The sequence below is a fragment of the Fragaria vesca genome, linkage group LG4 (genome assembly GCF_000184155.1).
Source record: "Fragaria vesca subsp. vesca linkage group LG4, FraVesHawaii_1.0, whole genome shotgun sequence".
NCBI classification, from domain to species: domain Eukaryota; kingdom Viridiplantae; phylum Streptophyta; class Magnoliopsida; order Rosales; family Rosaceae; genus Fragaria; species Fragaria vesca.
In genome coordinates this window covers 4,512,853-4,531,187 of record NC_020494.1, presented here as the reverse complement: position 1 = coordinate 4,531,187, position 18,335 = coordinate 4,512,853, and the positions used below count along the sequence as shown (strand labels likewise).

At 37.7% G+C, this 18,335-nt stretch overlaps 2 protein-coding genes across 2 annotated transcripts; both read left to right on the top strand.

The window, feature by feature from the left end:
- The first annotated feature begins 4,555 nt into the window (after positions 1-4,555).
- Positions 4,556-6,841, top strand: LOC101304468 (3-hydroxybutyryl-CoA dehydrogenase-like). Its single transcript, XM_004296476.1, has 4 exons — positions 4,556-4,790; positions 5,531-5,752; positions 5,908-6,020; positions 6,113-6,841. The coding sequence occupies exons 1-4, from the start codon at positions 4,602-4,604 to the stop codon at positions 6,480-6,482; spliced, it is 894 nt and encodes a 297-aa protein (XP_004296524.1). The 5' UTR covers positions 4,556-4,601; the 3' UTR covers positions 6,483-6,841.
- A 3,764-nt stretch (positions 6,842-10,605) lies between these two features.
- LOC101304178 (MATE efflux family protein ALF5-like) lies at positions 10,606-13,777 on the top strand. Its single transcript, XM_004296475.1, has 7 exons — positions 10,606-10,888; positions 11,590-12,134; positions 12,452-12,538; positions 12,651-12,707; positions 12,802-13,040; positions 13,134-13,252; positions 13,422-13,777. Exons 1-7 carry the CDS (start codon positions 10,610-10,612, stop codon positions 13,536-13,538), a joined length of 1,443 nt encoding a protein of 480 aa, XP_004296523.1. The 5' UTR covers positions 10,606-10,609; the 3' UTR covers positions 13,539-13,777.
- The last annotated feature ends 4,558 nt before the right edge of the window (positions 13,778-18,335 follow it).

The following is an 18,335-nucleotide window of genomic DNA, read 5'->3' as shown; positions in this document are numbered from 1 at the left end:
AGTCCAGCGGAACAGGCGGCGTCCAATTTGGGTGGTCGGATGAGGGAGAAATCAACCGGAGAAGAATGAGAGCGTGGGAGAGCGGGAGAGAGGAGAGAGAACTGGAAACTGGCTGCTGCAACTTTAGGGCTTACAAAAAATAACTCCCACACATTTTTCTACTTATATATACTTTCCAAACCCGGAACTAACTTCCTCTGACCATAACTTTCTCATACGACATCCGTTTTAGACGTGCCGCATGTCTACGAACTCGTATCGACAAGCTCTACAACTTTCATGAAGGAAGTTTTCGAAGATAACTTACGGAAAATAAAGTCAACTTTTGGCCTATTAAAAGTCAAGGCAACTTTAAATAAACTCCCGAACTTCAACTTCGCATAAACCCAAGAATTTTCATGAATAATCCTTCATTAAAATAAGGGAATAAAATAAGGAAAATAGAAATGAAAATCTAGGGTATTACACCTCATACATATAGAGAACATATGAACAGCTGCTATTAGGGTTAGAGAACCTTTAATTTTCGTCCATGGGCTCGCCGTTGTGGTCTGGGCCTTGAAATTGAAGTTCCGGTCCAAATCAGAAATTCGGGCAGACTGACCTTTGGTCACTCAAACGGTCATAACTTGGTCACCAAAATAGCTATTGACGATCTGCGAAAAGTTCTGAAAACTAGACTCTTCTAGCTTTCTGCTGATATAAAGTTCATCTCCTGGATCGTTGTGAGCTGATCACAATTCTCTGTCGAAATTGACTGACTATTCCTGGCAGATTTTCTGATTTCTTTCCTTGCGCCATATGGATTCCTTTTCCTTCAAGATTTCTCCTCTTTTGCCTCTTTTGTGCTCCTCGGCTTTATTTGTGACCTAAAAACACAAACTAAGTTAAAATCAATATTGTTAAAGGAATTACATAACTAAATAGGGTCGGAAATACATTAAGAACGTTGCATAAAATGCACCTATCAATTAGCCTCTTTATATAGAGGTAGGATTTACATTAAAGTACATAACTAATGAGTAATTACGTAGACAGCCACATATATTATAATATTTATAACAACTCCCTCCTATTACTTGTTTTTGTGTAGAGCAGACTAGACCTGGCCTAATCCAGTCCTACCCAAAACACACATCGTATTCGTAAATGTCCTCGTTCTACCTTACCAATAGGATTTGTACCCGCGTCGAACTGCGGGGTTCGAACGTGTAAGAAGATGGCAAAATTGATATTGGGCAACAACTAAACGGTAAATCAGTCATTTCATGAAGTTTCTCAATGACAGAGTTGTAATTAAACAAAAAAATAGAGACGAAATCGTCATTTTAGCCTCACAGGTAAGAGCTGTAATTAAACAAAAAAACAGAGACATAACCGTCATTTGGGTCCCACGGACACTGTTCCTAAGAAAAAAGGTCATTTCATTAAAGCAGGAACATAACCATCATTTGGGTTCTGTCACCTTTCGAAATTTATCCTTCGAAAATTTCAAAAATTTGGGCATGATAAAACTCAAATTCTAAATATCCCATAACCTGCTCAACAATTTCAAAAACTAAAAACAAATACTGGAAATGTAAATGTCGATAAACTCATCAACCGAGTTAAACATTTAATCTCCTTAATTACATCAACTTCCAAAAGTCTAGTAATAAACTACTTCGCTCACAAGAGTTTAAAAACAACTACCATAAAATACAAATAAATGTATTTAGTCAAAACCCAGCTCCTAGGCCACTGCCTCAAACCTTCTGATCATCACCTGCAGGTCTAACCCCTACATCATGAATTGGTGCACCGGGTTATAAACAACAAACCCGGTAAGCTAAAAAGCTCGTATGAGTAACTCCCAAAATAATAACCCAACAATCCCAACATCACATATAATTAAAACTGGTAATTCCTGCATTAGCAACTTAGTTCAGGAATCGCCTAAAAACAAGAGAATTCAAAAGAAACAATTAAAAAAAAACACAATAATTTAAAATCACTCAAAATCATAAATGAATCCTATAAATAAACATAGTTCAAGAATTCTATTAAAATCACACAATTAAGATTTAAGCATCTCCTGCGGATAAGCATAGTTCAGGAGATACTCAAAGCATGAAATTTAAACAACATATAAGAACATCACACAAACATTTCTCTACTCCTACTTATGAGTTCGCCAACACTTAGTCATCCCCCATAAGTAACCAAACAAATGCGTACTCATGGGTTCGTCAACACTTAGTCATCCCCCATGAAGTACCGACTGACAGACTAGAGCTCTATACTGACCGTAACCAATCACCCGGCCAAGGCTTGGTTCCCGGTCCATCACGAAGGCTCCTAATCTAATAATCACCACTAAGGCACACACATACACAACTAATGCACACAATCACCACTAAGGCACACATTCCAATACTCTCCCATCATAACACTTATCAAATCACAAAATAAAAATATAATCATAACCGTAACCTATCACCCGATTAAAGGCTAGGAACCCGGTTTGACTATTTAAACAACAATTCAAATATAAAAATATCATCAACAACATCACAAGAGCACTTCATAAATTATATCTTTCCACCTAGATATATTTATATAAACAAAGACATAGATATTCCCACTAAAATAATCTATCAACAACCATATTTCAACATCACCATATCACATGATCGAAGTCTTTTTGAAAGATTTATTTTTAACAGAAAACTTGTTTTTACTTACCATGAGCCGTTGACGATCAAGCTCATTTATTTTTAAAAACAAAATCATTTTTCTTTCAAGGACAATTTCACAATTAATAAAACAAAATTATAAAGTAAATTTCGGTTCCTTAAGAACCCATGTGAGATTTACTCACAATATAAAAATAGCATCATAATCATCAATCAAAACCATTACCATCGTCATCATAATAATTATCATCCTCAAAAACAATATCACAATCATCATCATAATCATCTCCAAAATCAACATCACAATCATCATCATAATAATTATATATAATTGGTCCGAAAGTGGACCTTGGTGAGATGTTACTCACCTAAAATCCAGCTGCGTCTTCACACGCACTACACAAGAACATAACACCAAACCACACTCCTCAAGTCACCTATTAACAAAAATTAATAACTTTAATAACAACTTAATAAAAGAACATTACACCCTTAACATGCCTTAACTCAAGCTTTGCCCAAAAAGGACAACCTTCATCCGAGACCCCCCAAGGTCGTCGAACACTTAACCACAATCCCCCACTGCCTAACTTTGGATTCTCCTAGCTCAACACTTCGCACAAGTCTACAATAACAAAGAATTTAACAAGCAAAACTTGTTCAAACTTAACCTAATCTCATAATATACCAACATGCTCACAACAACAAGAACTAGCTAACCAAAGTAACTAAACCTAAACACCATGCCCAACGCGCCACCACCGGCAGCGGTGAGTGGGCCCCACGCGCCACCCTACAACTTCACAATTTGGCCAAACACCCAACTACAAACTTGAAGATCACTACAAATAAAGCACTTTTCCTACCTGAGCCTAAGTCCAACTCGGCCTTAAACCGCCCGAAACAGCCGCCGCAAGCTCCGATCTTCACTTTGCAATTTGGGGTTCAAAAACCCAGAAATGAGTTGCAAGGGTGGTTCAAACATTCTAGGAAGGACGAAAGCTTCACGAAATAGGTAGCCTCACCTCCCGTCGCCGCCGTACAAGGCCGGAACGCCCTCGGGTCAAAGTCTGGTCTGCCACCCTCCACTGCAGCGTTTGATTCTCTCAAACCCGCTTGAGTCGTCTTCACCCACCTACATAGGGAAGATCACGCCGAGGAGAGGAAGAGTTTCCGACCGGTGCCGTAGTCTGGGTCGGCCGGAGATGGCCGGAAAATCCTGATCGGGTCAACCGGGTCCGGGTCGGGTTGGCTGGGAAACTCGGATACTGAAGGTGAGGCGGGAGAGAATAAAAAAGGAGAGAGTGGTGCGGGACAAAAACTGAGGGAACCCTATAACTTTTTTCATAGTTATACTAAAAAATCCCGAAAAACCACGAACTTCTGCTGACCATAACTTCCACATACGAAATCCGTTTTACGCGTGCCACGTGTTTACGAACTCGTATCGTCATGCTCTACAACTTCCGTGAAGGAAGTTTTCCGAGAAACCCAACAGATTAAAAAGTCAACTCGAAAACTCCCAAATAATATTAGAAACTAATATTAAATTTCCGGGATATTACAGGTTCCACGTTTTCAAGCACGTTTTTTCAACCAAAATAAAATTAAAAAAATTTTACACCGTTTTATACTTTTGTTAGAAAGGAATGACAAAACTGGTATTAGACAAAAAACTAAAGGGCGAAAAGGTCATTTCATTAAAAACCTACATATACACTAACTAAAAGTTAAGTGGTAAAACGTAATTAAAGGTGATAGGAAGGGTAAAAAGATCATTAAACTGAAAACTGAGTGACAATATCGTGATTAGCTGTGATATGAAGGACAAAACGGTCATTTCGTTGTGATTATGATCAGCAGGGTCTGTTTGCTTTCCCGAAGCAAAAACAGAGTACAGTTTGTTAGAATTTGTGGGGACACCAGATGATCTCGGAGATGAAGACGATTGCTGTGGTGGGCGGCGGCCAAATGGGTTCAGGAATAGCCCAACTCGCCGCCATGCACGGATGTGATGCTTGGCTCCTGGATACCGACCCAAGTGCTCTGACCAGAGCCTCCAAGTCCATCTCCAGCTCCATCCAGCGCCTCGTTTCCAAAGGACAACTCACCCAGGTCAATAAATATCTTTCTCTCATTCTTTATATGCTGAATTTGATGAACTCAAAACCCCGTCAATTTGTTATAGAAATTGTGATGGGTCAACTTTAGGTGGTTAGTATAAGAATTGGTCTTTGGTTCTGATTATGTGGTGAGGCTTGCAAACATAAAGTAGAAAACAGAAGTTGAAATCGTGATAATTGGCCAGAATTGATACTGTAATATATGGTTTTAATTTGCAAGGAAAAATCAATCTCATCAGTCCTGCAATACAATTCCTCATCACAAGTTCCTTCAGCTTGAACTTGTAAACCAACTTAAAAGCAAGAGGCTTCGATAGAGAAATTTGGTCAATTCTTAGCTGAAAATGGTTTAAACAAGTGAAGAACCAGAAGCTTCGCAGAATATAACGCCAATCGACTCAAGTAACTACTCCAGACAACCAATTTCTACTCTAGAGCAGTCATGTAAAGCCTAGTTCTCAGTTTAGTTAAGCTCTCAGTTTCTTTCTACTTTTACCAAACAGCACTCTTTTGCCATGGATCAAAGTGACAACTCCCAACAAACTAACAGTCTCACTGGAAAAGTTTTGCACTTGTGGCATAGTGTGCTCTTGTTAACAGTTCGCATAAGTAACTTTTGAGAAACAGAGCCAATAGAACATTTCCCTATTGTATTAGGTGTATCATCCATATACACTAGTGTGATGTTCTCCTTGTAATTTATCAACACATTGTTGAACTTCTTTTTAACAGGCTGTTGGTAAAGATGCTTTGGGCCGTCTGCGGTATACCTCAAACTTGCAAGAACTATCTTCAGCAGATGTTATTATTGAAGCCATTGTGGAGTCTGAAGATGTGAAGAAAAAGTTATTTATTGAAATAGATAAGATCACAAAAAGTTCAGCCATACTGGCATCAAATACAAGTTCCATCTCCATTACTCGTCTGGCATCAGCAACTAGCAGACCAAAGCAGGTTAAGCTCTGAATATGCTTTCTACTTTTGGTCCTGAGATTATGCTTTTCAGATTCTGTAGAGCTTGTGAAACTTAAACAAGATACAAGATTTATTTTTTATATTTTTGTCCACACCTGTGTAGTCAGAAATCAAATTACTATTGTGATTTTCAGGTGATTGGCATGCACTTTATGAACCCTCCTCCTATAATGAAACTTGTTGAGATTGTGCGAGGAGCAGACACATCAGATGAGACTTTTCATGCTACAAAAACATTGGCAGAAAGGTTATTCACTTGGATACTTTGCATTGCATAAAAGTGAAAACTTTATCTTCCCATTTGTGGGATAGGCTTTAACTCTTCAGTTCTACTGGCAGGTTTGGGAAGACAGTAATATGCTCTCGAGATTATGCCGGCTTTGTTGTGAATAGGATCCTGATGCCGATGATAAATGAAGCATTTTTTACACTGTATACTGGTGTGGCAACAAAGGAAGATATCGATGTGGGAATGAAGTTGGGAACAAATCATCCAATGGGTCCTTTAGAGCTTGCAGATTTCATTGGATTAGATGTCTGCTTATCAATTATGAAAGTTCTCCATGCTGACCTTGGCGACAATAAATATGCTCCCTGCCCACTTCTTGTACAGTATGTTGATGCAGGTCGGCTCGGAAGAAAACGAGGTATTGGGGTATACGATTATCGTCAAATGCCCAAGGCAATAAAACCTTCTCCCAAGCTTTGAATTCTGGGCTTACTCGGAATAGCAAACTGGTTCTCTATATGGTCCTGGCAGTTCCCTTGGAATAACGATGCAACAAATGTTGGCTGCCAAGCAGTTTACCGTGTGTTGTTTACTGTCTTAAGCACATCAACTTTAAGTGGGATATCAATCATGGGTGGTAAACATTAGGTATCTTACATTATAGAGAGGGAGAACTTGATAGAAGAATGTTTTCAAAGCCTGTAAACTGATTGTATAGCTTGTATTGCCTTTCTTTTCATAAAAGTTTCACAAGCCTGTAAACTGATGCAATGAAATTCTTGATATGGCTAGGAAGTATTCTTATACATCCTTGGCATTTGATACAGTCATATGACAAAGGAATTCTGACCCCATGGAGCCAAAACATGGTTGCAGATAGGTGGCCATCAGGTAGTGATAATGACAACTGAATTGATCAATCAAATGCATTCTCTCCTCTAGTGATTCACAATCACATGGCTCCCTCACCTTTACTCGAAGGCAATGGAGGCATAATGGATCCAAAGTCAAACTCTAACGTAAAATCACCATGAGGTTCGCATTATGTGTTTGCCAAACTTTTTCCCAGGGTTGAATAAGTTAAAGGTAACATAATGGTGATAGAATATTTCCACTTATACTTTATTCTTGTTTCTTCATTCTGGGAATAAATTTAGACCCATACTTGAGGTGTTTTGATCATTCAACTAATTGATTCAGCTGTGTATATACCAGTACCCAAGTTTTGAAGGTTTGTAAACAGTCAAATTCATGGATTCACAAAACTCAGTATCATATCCACTAAAGTCAGTTTGATCAACCTAGTATGAGACATTGAAATATATTGTGCTTTTATTTCCTAACAGGGATCATGAATCTGTGGAGTTAGAAAAAGCAATCAAGAACAGTTCCTATTAGTATTAGACTGTTAGCTGCATTATGTAACTTATGTTGATCATGGATCCATGGCTAACCCCACAGACCCTAGTCCCACTGCTAGCTCTGGCATTATTAGGCAGGCATCTTCCTTGTTGATAGTGATTGAAGTGGAATCCAGTGTGTATTGTTACATTTTTATATTTGTTTTGATAAAGCACACAACATAAATAGTTAGATAAGGAAGTAGATAGAAAAGGAAGGTGAAGTTCAACATTTGCTATACATGAGAAATAATTCTCAGGACTAGCTACTTGAGAGCAAAGAAGGTGAAGCTATGAAGTTCTTATTTCAGTGTCCTTGCTGCTCTTGCTTCTGCTTCATGAAGCCAAAGAAGGGCAAAGCCAAGGTGCAGGCTACAGCCAAGGAAGCAGCAAAGGCAGAGAAGAAGGTTGAAGCTCCCAAGGAAGAGAAGAAGGAAGAGAAGAAAGAGTGACAATGCAGTTGAGCTATCTTCATATATCAGATTCAAAGCGCATGAAAGCACGTATTTTGAATCTTGAGCCTTCTTTCTTACTTATGTGTTCATCCTATTAGTAATGTATAACCAATTGTAGTTGGCATTTGCATCCAAGTTAATACTAATGCTTGCTTGATATATATGGTAATAAACTGGGCTGTGTCTCCATCATGTTATGCTAAATATGATCTATAATTCTTAATGCCCTTCCCTTATATTATAAGTTTTTGTCTCACCTTAATATCAAGAACTCAAGATGAAGCATTTGCTGTACTGCTTCCACTGATATATGTTGTATTGTTGCCTGGATCTGACATATATTACTGAGTATGTAGATTAGGAAGGATTATAATGAATCTGAACTTTGTTTGTAGAAACTTTTTGATAGATGATGATGTACATAAACAAATTCTACCTGCTTCAATTTGTTGAAAGCAAATTTATGTGTATGTTAGTTAATCTACAAGAAAAAAAATTATTTGATGATAGAAGCTACAATGATGCAGTTCTTGTGTCTGAGTTTGAGGTTGACTGACATCTTAATAGACTGAAGAACTAATTAGATTCAAAGAATACCTCTTGGAAACTGAAAAATCTTTGCTGATATGAGTAAGAGATTAATGAAATATACTTATTCAGCATAGGAAGAAAACTTAGTTTAACAAAAAATCCTCCAGCTTTTTTATATCAAAGATTACATCTACTGTCAATTGAATGATTGATGAAAGAGAGTTTTATGTTTATGAGAGTAGATTTTGAATCTATTCACTACATGATTCCTCACTAGTGTTGGGAATGGAGGACCATCAAGGCATCAAACATACTGGAAAGCCTGAAATTATTGAACCTGTTGTGTTTTATAGGGACCCATGAAGGGTAAAAGGAAATAAATATGAGCAAAAGAAAATAGTGATTTCAAAAGGACTAGAAAGATCATTATAGTAGCACTTCCAACCTCTTCATTCATACCTTTCAAAGTTTCAACTCCTTTTGATTATGATTGTAAGAAAACACGAACTAATCCGGTAATGGTCTCTCTAATACATGTTTTTTCTAGTAGGAAGAATAATTTTACCTCACACCTCATGATATTGGTGAACACGCAACGTTCACGTCGCCGGTTATTCCAAATCACCAATAACAATGGTTCACTGACTCTAATTCATGTTTAACTTTTAGGCTTTTGTATTATTGCAAAGAAGAGAGAAAGTGGCCTTAAGCTAAATCTTTCAATATTCATGTTTTACTTTTGATTGCCGTCTGTTATGAACTCTAATCAAAGTTTGAGTTTCAATCATTTCATTCTGGGGGAGATCAGACTGATCGTAAGTTCATAACTCAGAGTATTAACCTGATATTCTTTACAATCGATCTAGTTTTGATGTTGCATGAAACTAAAGAACAAATTATCTGTGGTGGAATGAGGGAAAAATCATTTGTAGTAGAAAGAAATTAGAGTTGTAAATACGAAATAGAAAGAGTATTGAACAGCTGGAAATGCTCTAGTTTCAGTTAAAGAGTATTACTTTGAGAAAATAACTCGAGTAGAATTTACAAACTAGATGCATTATGCACGTGAAATGTATGATATGGTTTTTAGTTTTTTACTATGATTGAATTTGCACGACATAGCATGACCCAGAGAAAGAGACACATTTCCATAAAATGCAGTGTCACAGACTCACAGGCTCAAATTTCATTACTTCTGTACAATATTTTATGGTGGTCTGGAGTCTAGTAATGTTTGACACGTCTAGATCTGGATTTGTCTTCTCTAGAGACAGAGATATATACACAACTGTGAAGAAACACAGAAAATCTCAGCCCCATGTTTCTGACCAATTCATTGGCCTAAACAAAGTTTACATTCTTTTCCAACTATGTTCAGTAGGATTTTCAGCATCCCATTTGCATTTGCTGATGCATATTTGTTGATATATAAGTTAAACTGTTGGATAAATTATTTCAAAGAATTACTTTTTTGCAAGTCAATTCAAGTGTGCATTTTTGCCCATAGGATGCCCATATTTGTTCAAGCTGATCCAGCAATCAAAAGAATGATCATATCAAAATATCGAATTATTTTAAATTTTACGTCTCCGTTGAGCTTAAAGTGTTGTGAAGTTAGTTTTTCTCTAAAAATGTTCGGCAAAATGCTTCACAGAGTCATTTACTATGACATGCGACAAAACACCAAACCACAAAGACAAGTCTTTGATCTTTATTGTGATACTAGTTACTTCGAGTACTCCCAGTAACTTGCTTTCCATGCTTATCATTATATTTTATGCAATCTTGTTGATCATCAAATTCATGCACACACATTTCCCCTGTACTTCATAAATGTCACCTACATGCTGGAATCATGTGTTCCAAAGTTGCTTACCAGTCTTTGTTATTCCGAGTGTTCTGTAACTTTTAAACCCAGTGGACGTGATTAGGGACCATTGGGGTTCGTTGGAGTGGCTCATACTATATTGCAAGGTTTCTGTTCAAAGGGAAACTGACAGGAAACACCGAATAGTCAAAACACAAAATATTTATAAAACCATTGAGAGTTTTAAGACCATCAACCTGGCCGGCAAATCTTAGATGGGAAAATATCTATATATATAGATATGTAGATAGATACAGATGTGTCCTCTTACGTAGAAAGAGAATATATTGGAAACCACATATACCAGACATAGAAAGACAAGAAATAGAAGAAAGACCAGGAAGTAATAGAGACATGCCAGAAAACACAGCAAGTTCAGATACTAATGCAGCAGTGCCCTTATTGGAGTCGGGAGTTGATGGAGGTGAAGGACTCAGGTGGTGGAACAAGGTTTTGGATGTGGAGGAGGCCAAGAATCAGGTCTTGTTTTCGTTGCCGATGATTCTGACCAATGTTTTCTATTACTTGATCACTTTGGTTTCGGTTATGTTTGCTGGTCACCTTGGTGAGCTTGAGCTTGCTGGGGCAACACTGGCCAATTCATGGGCTGTTGTCACTGGATTTGCTTTCATGGTAAGGTAACTCTCTCTGTACTCACTCTATCATGTTGCTTTCCATTAATCTGTATCCACTATCAAATTTATTATGTAGGAAATTGAATAGAACGGTGTTGGAGTACTATTCCCTTATTCATATCTCAGATAGAAGTGTTGGTTATTAGCTAGGCTTTAGCATCATTTTTGGGGTATTTCTTTTCAAATTATGTTTTCTCTCTTTAGCATTTTCTTTGTCTTTTGGCATCTGAGAGTGACTTCATTCCTTCTGTGAGAAGAACAGTGAAGCTATTTCTAGATTTTGATGTGCTGTTGCTTATAATTATACATTCAGAGGACAAGGGTGGCCTCCCATTTTCCCAAATGTAGTTTATGTAGTTTTTGTGTTTCTTTGCTTTCATTATGTTTATGTTAAATGTTTTGTTTATGTTGATCACTCATATATGTACATGTACGGAAGAGTAATATGATAGTGATGAATTGATGATAATAACTGGGGGAAGAGGACGATGATTTGGATATCAATCATAGCATTAGTACTAGAAGGTGTTCCCCATGAACTTATATATATTCCTTATCAATACTGCTGTATGGTAAAGGAAAATAAAGACTATGTATGAACAGACAAATCAAAAGGGAAAATGAAATTACATTATCAATTGGGTGTTGGAGAATGGGGATTCTGCTACTGCTAGCATCTCATTGTTTCCTTTTGTTCAGGTTGGGTTGAGTGGAGCACTTGAGACCCTGTGTGGGCAAGGATTTGGTGCAAAGTCATACAGAATGTTGGGAATTTATCTGCAAGCCTCTTCCATCATATCTTTCCTCTTCTCTATCATCATATCTGCAGTATGGTTCTACACCGAGCCCATACTTATCTTACTCCAGCAAGATCCTCAAATTTCGATGTCTGCTGCGGTTTATATTAAGTATCTGATTCCAGGATTATTTGCATATGGGTTCTTGAATAACATATTGAGATTTCTTCAGACACAATCTGTAGTCATGCCATTGGTTTTTCTCTCAGCGATCCCATTGGTTTTTCATATTGGCATTGCATACGGTTTGGTACATTGGACAGCTCTTGGTTTCAAGGGAGCTCCACTAGCAGCTTCAATTTCATTATGTATATCGTTTCTCATGCTGGCTACGTATGTTGTTTGTGCTAAGAAATTTGAGCACACATGGGAAGGATTTTCATTAGAATCATTCCACTATGTCCTGACTGACTTGAAACTTGCTCTCCCCTCTGCAGCGATGGTTTGGTAAGTGTATTTGTAATGTTTAAAACCCCTATTAGCGGCATGTAGACTCATTCAGCTATATACTAGACTAAAGAACTGCAAATGCTTATCAAGTGTAAAATGAGAAACTGACTTCAGCTTAGTTGAGTGAGCTATGTACATGAAGTTCATTTGGTAAAATTGTTAGCAGTTATATTCATGACTTGGAAAAATGGCATAGTCATCTTGGGTGCACTATGGAAGTCCAATCTGATCAAACACATGGTATGAACTGAGTACCTACTGCTAGGATGAAATATAAGTTTCAGTATTGAACTTTGCATATTTTCATATTCCAGCTTGGAGTACTGGGCTTTTGAGATTCTTGTGCTCTTGGCAGGATTAATGCCAAACTCGGAACAAACCACTTCACTAATTGCAATGTGGTAAGCTACACTGTTTTTTTTTTTTACCCTGCATGAACCTGTTATTGCTACCTGACTGAAGAAGTTTTTACAGAACCACTTCACTAATTTCTTTTTTTTGTGATTTCTTCAGTGTGAATACAGAAACAATTGCTTACATGCTTACATATGGCCTCAGTGCTGCAGCAAGGTTGGTCCCTAGGTCATTCTGATTCCTTACAATTTGTTGGATATCTGCATTCTGTTTCATGCATTCAAGCAAATTAAGATTACTTATATTGTAGCACAAGGGTGTCAAATGAATTGGGAGAAGGCAATCCAGACCGAGCTAAGAATGCGATGGCTGTGACTCTGAAGCTCTCTGTGCTTCTTGGTGTCTTAGTTGTTCTGGCGCTAGCACTTGGTCACAATATCTGGGCTGGCTTCTTCAGTGACAGCACTACAATAATTAAGCAATTTGCTTACATGACACCATTTCTTGCAATTTCAATAATGCTTGATTCGGTGCAAGGTGTCTTATCAGGTTGGTAAATCTATCTGCTGCTTTGCCTTTGGACTTTGTTCACTTAACAGGTTTTTCTTGGGTGCCTATGAAAGTGAGTTTTCATAATTTTAGGTGTGGCTAGAGGTTGCGGTTGGCAGCACTTGGCTGTCTATGTGAACTTGGGCACATTCTATTTGATTGGTGTGACAATCGCATGTCTTCTTGCGTTTAAGCTGAAACTATATGCCAAGGTGATGCAACCTTTCAGAATAGCTCTCAAAGAGTCAAAATACACACATGTTCATATCAATTCCAAGTATATAGCAGCTTCTTAAATGCATTTGAACTGAGGAAGAAGCAACTAAGCTAATGTGCTGATCTGCTGTTTTGCATTAACATGTTTAATTTCTGTTGGTACAGGGTTTGTGGATTGGTTTAATATGTGGTCTTTCCTGTCAAGCTGGGACACTTTTATTGCTTACATTGCGCACAAAATGGACTCAATTGGATTTAGCTCATCATACAGCATCTGTTTAAGTGAAAAGCAGTCAAAGATTCCGACCAGAAAAAAAAACAGCAGTCAAAGATAATAAACAAATAAGGTAACCCTTTGGCCGGATGTTGTAGTTTCATTCTCTAAACTTTAGGAATCTGACATATTTGGAGAGAAGCAAAGTTTCTAGGGACTGGGATCCTCTCCTCATATTTCTCTGCTCATACTTCCTCATAAATGAATCTGAGCCGTCCAATCTTAATGGATGGCCAGGATTTCTCTGGCTTTATTCCCTCAAATTTCAGACCCAGAGTATAAACCCAGGAGTAGGTTGATATGAACCCAGAAGTAGGGTGATCAATTTTGGGTTGATATTGGTACCGGCGACGATATCAAAATGATGAAAGTTCTCATTTCGAAGGAACACTTTGAATAACTAAATTTAACACACGGCTAAATTTTTGCACAAAGTGAGGCCAAGTTTCAACTGCCCATCTATTTCCATTCTTCCCTCTTGCATTGCTCATATTTCTAGAACGTATTTATTCGATCTTTGATCAATATCCTTCATCTTGACTGAACTACTTGGCTTTAAATTTTTTTTTTAGTTTTAACTCTCATCCCCAAATAAAAATATTTCTTATCACAAATCATATATGGCTTCAGTTGCAGCATATTAGCAACTAATTATAACAAGCTGGGATCTCTCATATCATGATTTCCATAACACTACAAGAACCAGTCTTTCTCACAAAACATAAACCCAGTAACATGCAAAGAACATTGCTTTTTCCATCGCTGAAGACAAAAGCGAAGACCCATCAACGAGACCTTCTTGCTTCTCTCTCATACTCGAGCAGGATGAGGATGTCGCTCTACCTGACCGGTTCCTTGAGGTTTCTCATGATTAACCGGTTCTGGTCGTCGTGACGGCTGCGACAACAGACGATCCTCGAGACCCGTCAACGCATCCTTCTTTCTCTTTCGGCTGCTGATTCGATTCGAACAACAGAGAGGTAGTAAAAGTGTAAAACTATATGCAATAGGAATTATGGAGCGAAAGATATCAGCTTTGGGGTTGGGGGTGAGAGAGGGAAGAGAGAGATGAGAGGAGATCGGCGATCAGAAATCTATACGAGAATTTGGGAAGAAGATAGACTAATCACCTTAAAGAATGTAAGATAAATCCTGACCATCTATTAAGATTGGATGGTTCATATTTATTTATGAGGAAGTATGAGCAGAGAATTATGAGGAGAGGATCCCGATCCAGTTTCTAGCAGATGCTTTTGCAAATCTAGGACATTCTATTGCTATTGCAAGCTTGAGCCATAGTCACCTCTTTTAGTTTTTCTGCCTTTCATTTTGATTTCCATAGTTTGGGTTGTGTTAGGAGTTTTTTATTGTAATTTTGTTTACTATATAGGAAAAAAAAAAAAAAAAAAAAAAAAAAAAGACTTTAAGAATCTAAATCAGCCTCTCTAGCTTAATGTGAATATGGAAGTCTCTGAGAAATAGCTGAAAATGGTATGTATGTTCCTTGGGGCGATTTATATTTTGCACCCTTCATTGAATGAGTTCAGAAGTACTAACGATCGGAGACTCACAAACACTCTCTTTAGGGCGCGTTTACTTTAGGTGAATGGGAATCATCCGTTTGGGAGTCATTCCCATTCCGAGCTGAAGTGTTGTTTACTAACTTAAGGAGGAATCAAACATGTGTGGGTCCCAGTGTTGAACCCGGAGTCATTCTCCCTTTTCCATTCCGGAGGAGGGGGTTGGTATTGATTTTGATTCACCCATGAATCAGATTTCAGTTCCAATTTTAACCTTGTAATTTTATCAAAATCCTAAACTACCCATATCAAAAGCCTACGACTTAAAACACCATTTCAGATCTATCTCTTTTTCTCCTCTTGCTGAGAGAACGTCATTTCAGACACCATTGTAGATCGCCTCATTCCAAATGACAAGTAAACAATGGAATGGGAATGACTCCTTCTCTCTCCCATTCACCCTTATTCCTATTCACCTTAAATCTCATTCACCCTAAATCCCATTCATGTTTAGTAAACACGCCCTTATTGTCTCGCTCAGCTCTTTTTGGTGGAGTGGGGAAGCAGAATGGTTGTGACTTAAACCTTCTCCTTTTATGCAGAGTAGTCAATCACCGCGGGCTAGGGAAGATCTATTGACAATCATTGGTTCAATGTTTGAGAAAAATTTTCATTGATAGTATGTTATTAAGTCCCCCCCCCCCCCCCCCCTAACCGAAGTGTCAAGTTCTGCCATTAAATAGTGATAAAATTTTAGAAAAAATTTAATTTAGTACCCTAAACTTTGATGTTAAAATCAGTTCAGTCCCTCATTTTAAAAATCCATCTTTTTAGTCCCATAACTCTCAAATTGCTACATATAAGTCCAAATTTTTATGTTGGCTCTAAAAGTGACGTCATGTGCTAATTTGGAACCGACAAGGAGGCCCCACATATCAATCTTTATACACTCGAAAAGGGCATAATGGACAATTTGATATGATTTTCATCCAAAACTCAATCTAGCAAACACTTAACCTGTAAAAAAAAAAAATCTAATTCAATCCAAAATGAATCCAGACATCCACACATCAACACTGGACCCAGAACTATAAAATTATCCAAAAAAGTAACACAAGCAAAAACACCAGACAATGAATAGAACAACATATTGGGGCAAAACCCTTAAATTTGCATTCAAGCTTGTCCATGAAAGCTAATGCATAACAATCAAATAGATGCATAAGTCGATGTTTATATCCAAACTAACAAAAATCAACAATTTGGATGAAGGTGCAAAATATCTAAGCAACCATGAGACACATAACATGGTTGCACAAAACATGCACAATGCATCTATAAATCATCAGACCACTCTTGTCCCATCCCATCTGCATTCTCTATATAAACTTCTTCTACTTCTGGTTCCTAGCCATCATCTTCACTATCAAATGCAACATCTCTATGAAACTCCAATTTGTTCTTTCCTTTATCAATAGCATGTATGTTGGGAGCCTGACTTGCCTGAGTTAGAACCACATTCTTTGAACCCTCACTGATGACGATTCCATGTAAGCTCCTTATTACAACACCATATGTCATTTGACTCTCCCATATCAGGAATTTGGTTCTCATACACAAATAGCTCATCTAGTCCATCATCATGTTCTACTGGACATTAAAAACAGTTGTGTTAGAACAGTTCACAACAATAAATATCTAAAAACTGAGGCAAGTTTCAACAACCAAAATAGATCAGATCATTGTTTATTGAGGAAATTTTTCAAATAGTGCCCCAAGTTAAGCTCATTCATCATTTTGACATCTCAATTTTGAAAACTATGACAATGGTACCTCAACACTTAAACCCAATCAAACATTAGTTCATTACATGATTGATACCGTTAAGTTGGACTTTATCCATGGGCAAAATTGTCTTTTCATGTTTCTCCTCCTCAAATCTTTTCCCTCCACAAACATTTTCCTCTAGGATAATGTCTATTTTCCCATCAGTATCAAAATTTGTGGTGAGCCATGTGTTGGTTAATTACATACAAAAATTAGAGAGATCTAGAAATTATAATACACCATTGGTCATTAATATCCATAATTAAAAGTAGCTTTTGCAACCCACCGGTGAGAGAAATAATCAACATTAATTAAAATGCATTTTGTATCAAATATAGAAGTTCATGAAACATATATACTTAATAGAACAATCAAAGATAACTAGGTAATATGACTCACATGCATAGTTGAAATTTCCAGGTCGAGAGACTCTAATTCAACTGATAAGATTTGTGGAAGAAAAACATGAAGAGACAATTTTGCCCATGGACAAAGTCCAACTTAATGGTGTCAATCACGGAAGGAACTAATGTTGGGTTGAATTTAAGTGTTAAGGTACTATTATCATAGTTTTCAAGATTGAGATGTCAAAATGATGAATTGACTTAACTTGGGGCACCATTTGAAAATTTTCCTCTTGTTTATTATGACCACTACAACATATAAGGACCATTGACACGTTCATGATAACCAGCAAATGATCCGAAATTAATAATTATTCATGTGATATATACACTCTTAAATCTTAATCAAATGTAAGGCCTTTTTAGCAAAAAGAGACAAATCAATGCAAACTCCACAACTCATGAATTTTTTGGCTTTCACATTTGACTAATAGGCCGATTAGGGATATAATATCTTCGACATTACTAATGGAGTGTTTAAGTATAGAGTACTGAAATTTTGGAGGGTTGTCAACTAAGTAAGGGTGGTTAAGCAAAGAGAAAATAGGGTTCATGCTAGTGATGTTTATTATAATAGTTGGGTGTAAAAGTTCAGACCATAAACAATAGAGAAATTCTTAGGTGCAACAGCCGCACCACCTGGCACATACGCACCTAATCATCCTTTGACACGTGTTTTTTTTTTTTCTACACCTGCCTTATTCTTCTTCTTCCTCTTTTCTCCGGCGAAACAGACCCCCTCCAGCGAAGCTTTTTCACAACTCTTCTTCTTCTTCCTTCCTTCCTCTCTCTTCTTCTTCTACCTTCCTCTGCGTGATTTGCACAAGTTGGTGGAGGCGCAGCTCGACGACGGCAGGTTGTCAAGCTTATGGTGGAGGCGGCGACGGCGGGGGGGGGGAGGGGTTTAGGCAACGGCTGGGCAGAGGGAGCTGCTATGTTTTGATCGGAGGGGATCAATTTCGCCAGAGAAGAGAGAGGAAGGAAGAAGAAGAGCTGCCCAAGGAAAAAAAAATACGTGTCGCTGTGCGACTGGTGGGTCGCACAGAACACGTGG

Bases quoted from the DNA above. Each gene is read 5' to 3' on its own strand.
- LOC101304468 (XM_004296476.1), top strand. From the start codon at position 4,602: ATGATCTCGGAGATGAAGACGATTGCTGTGGTGGGCGGCGGCCAAATG. The intron at 5,753-5,907 runs GTTAAGCTCTGA...TGTGATTTTCAG, and splicing joins CAACTAGCAGACCAAAGCAG to GTGATTGGCATGCACTTTAT. The intron at 6,021-6,112 runs GTTATTCACTTG...TTCTACTGGCAG, and splicing joins ACAAAAACATTGGCAGAAAG to GTTTGGGAAGACAGTAATAT.
- LOC101304178 (XM_004296475.1), top strand. From the start codon at position 10,610: ATGCCAGAAAACACAGCAAGTTCAGATACTAATGCAGCAGTGCCCTTA. The intron at 10,889-11,589 runs GTAAGGTAACTC...CCTTTTGTTCAG, and splicing joins TCACTGGATTTGCTTTCATG to GTTGGGTTGAGTGGAGCACT. The intron at 12,539-12,650 runs GTAAGCTACACT...TGATTTCTTCAG, and splicing joins ACTTCACTAATTGCAATGTG to TGTGAATACAGAAACAATTG.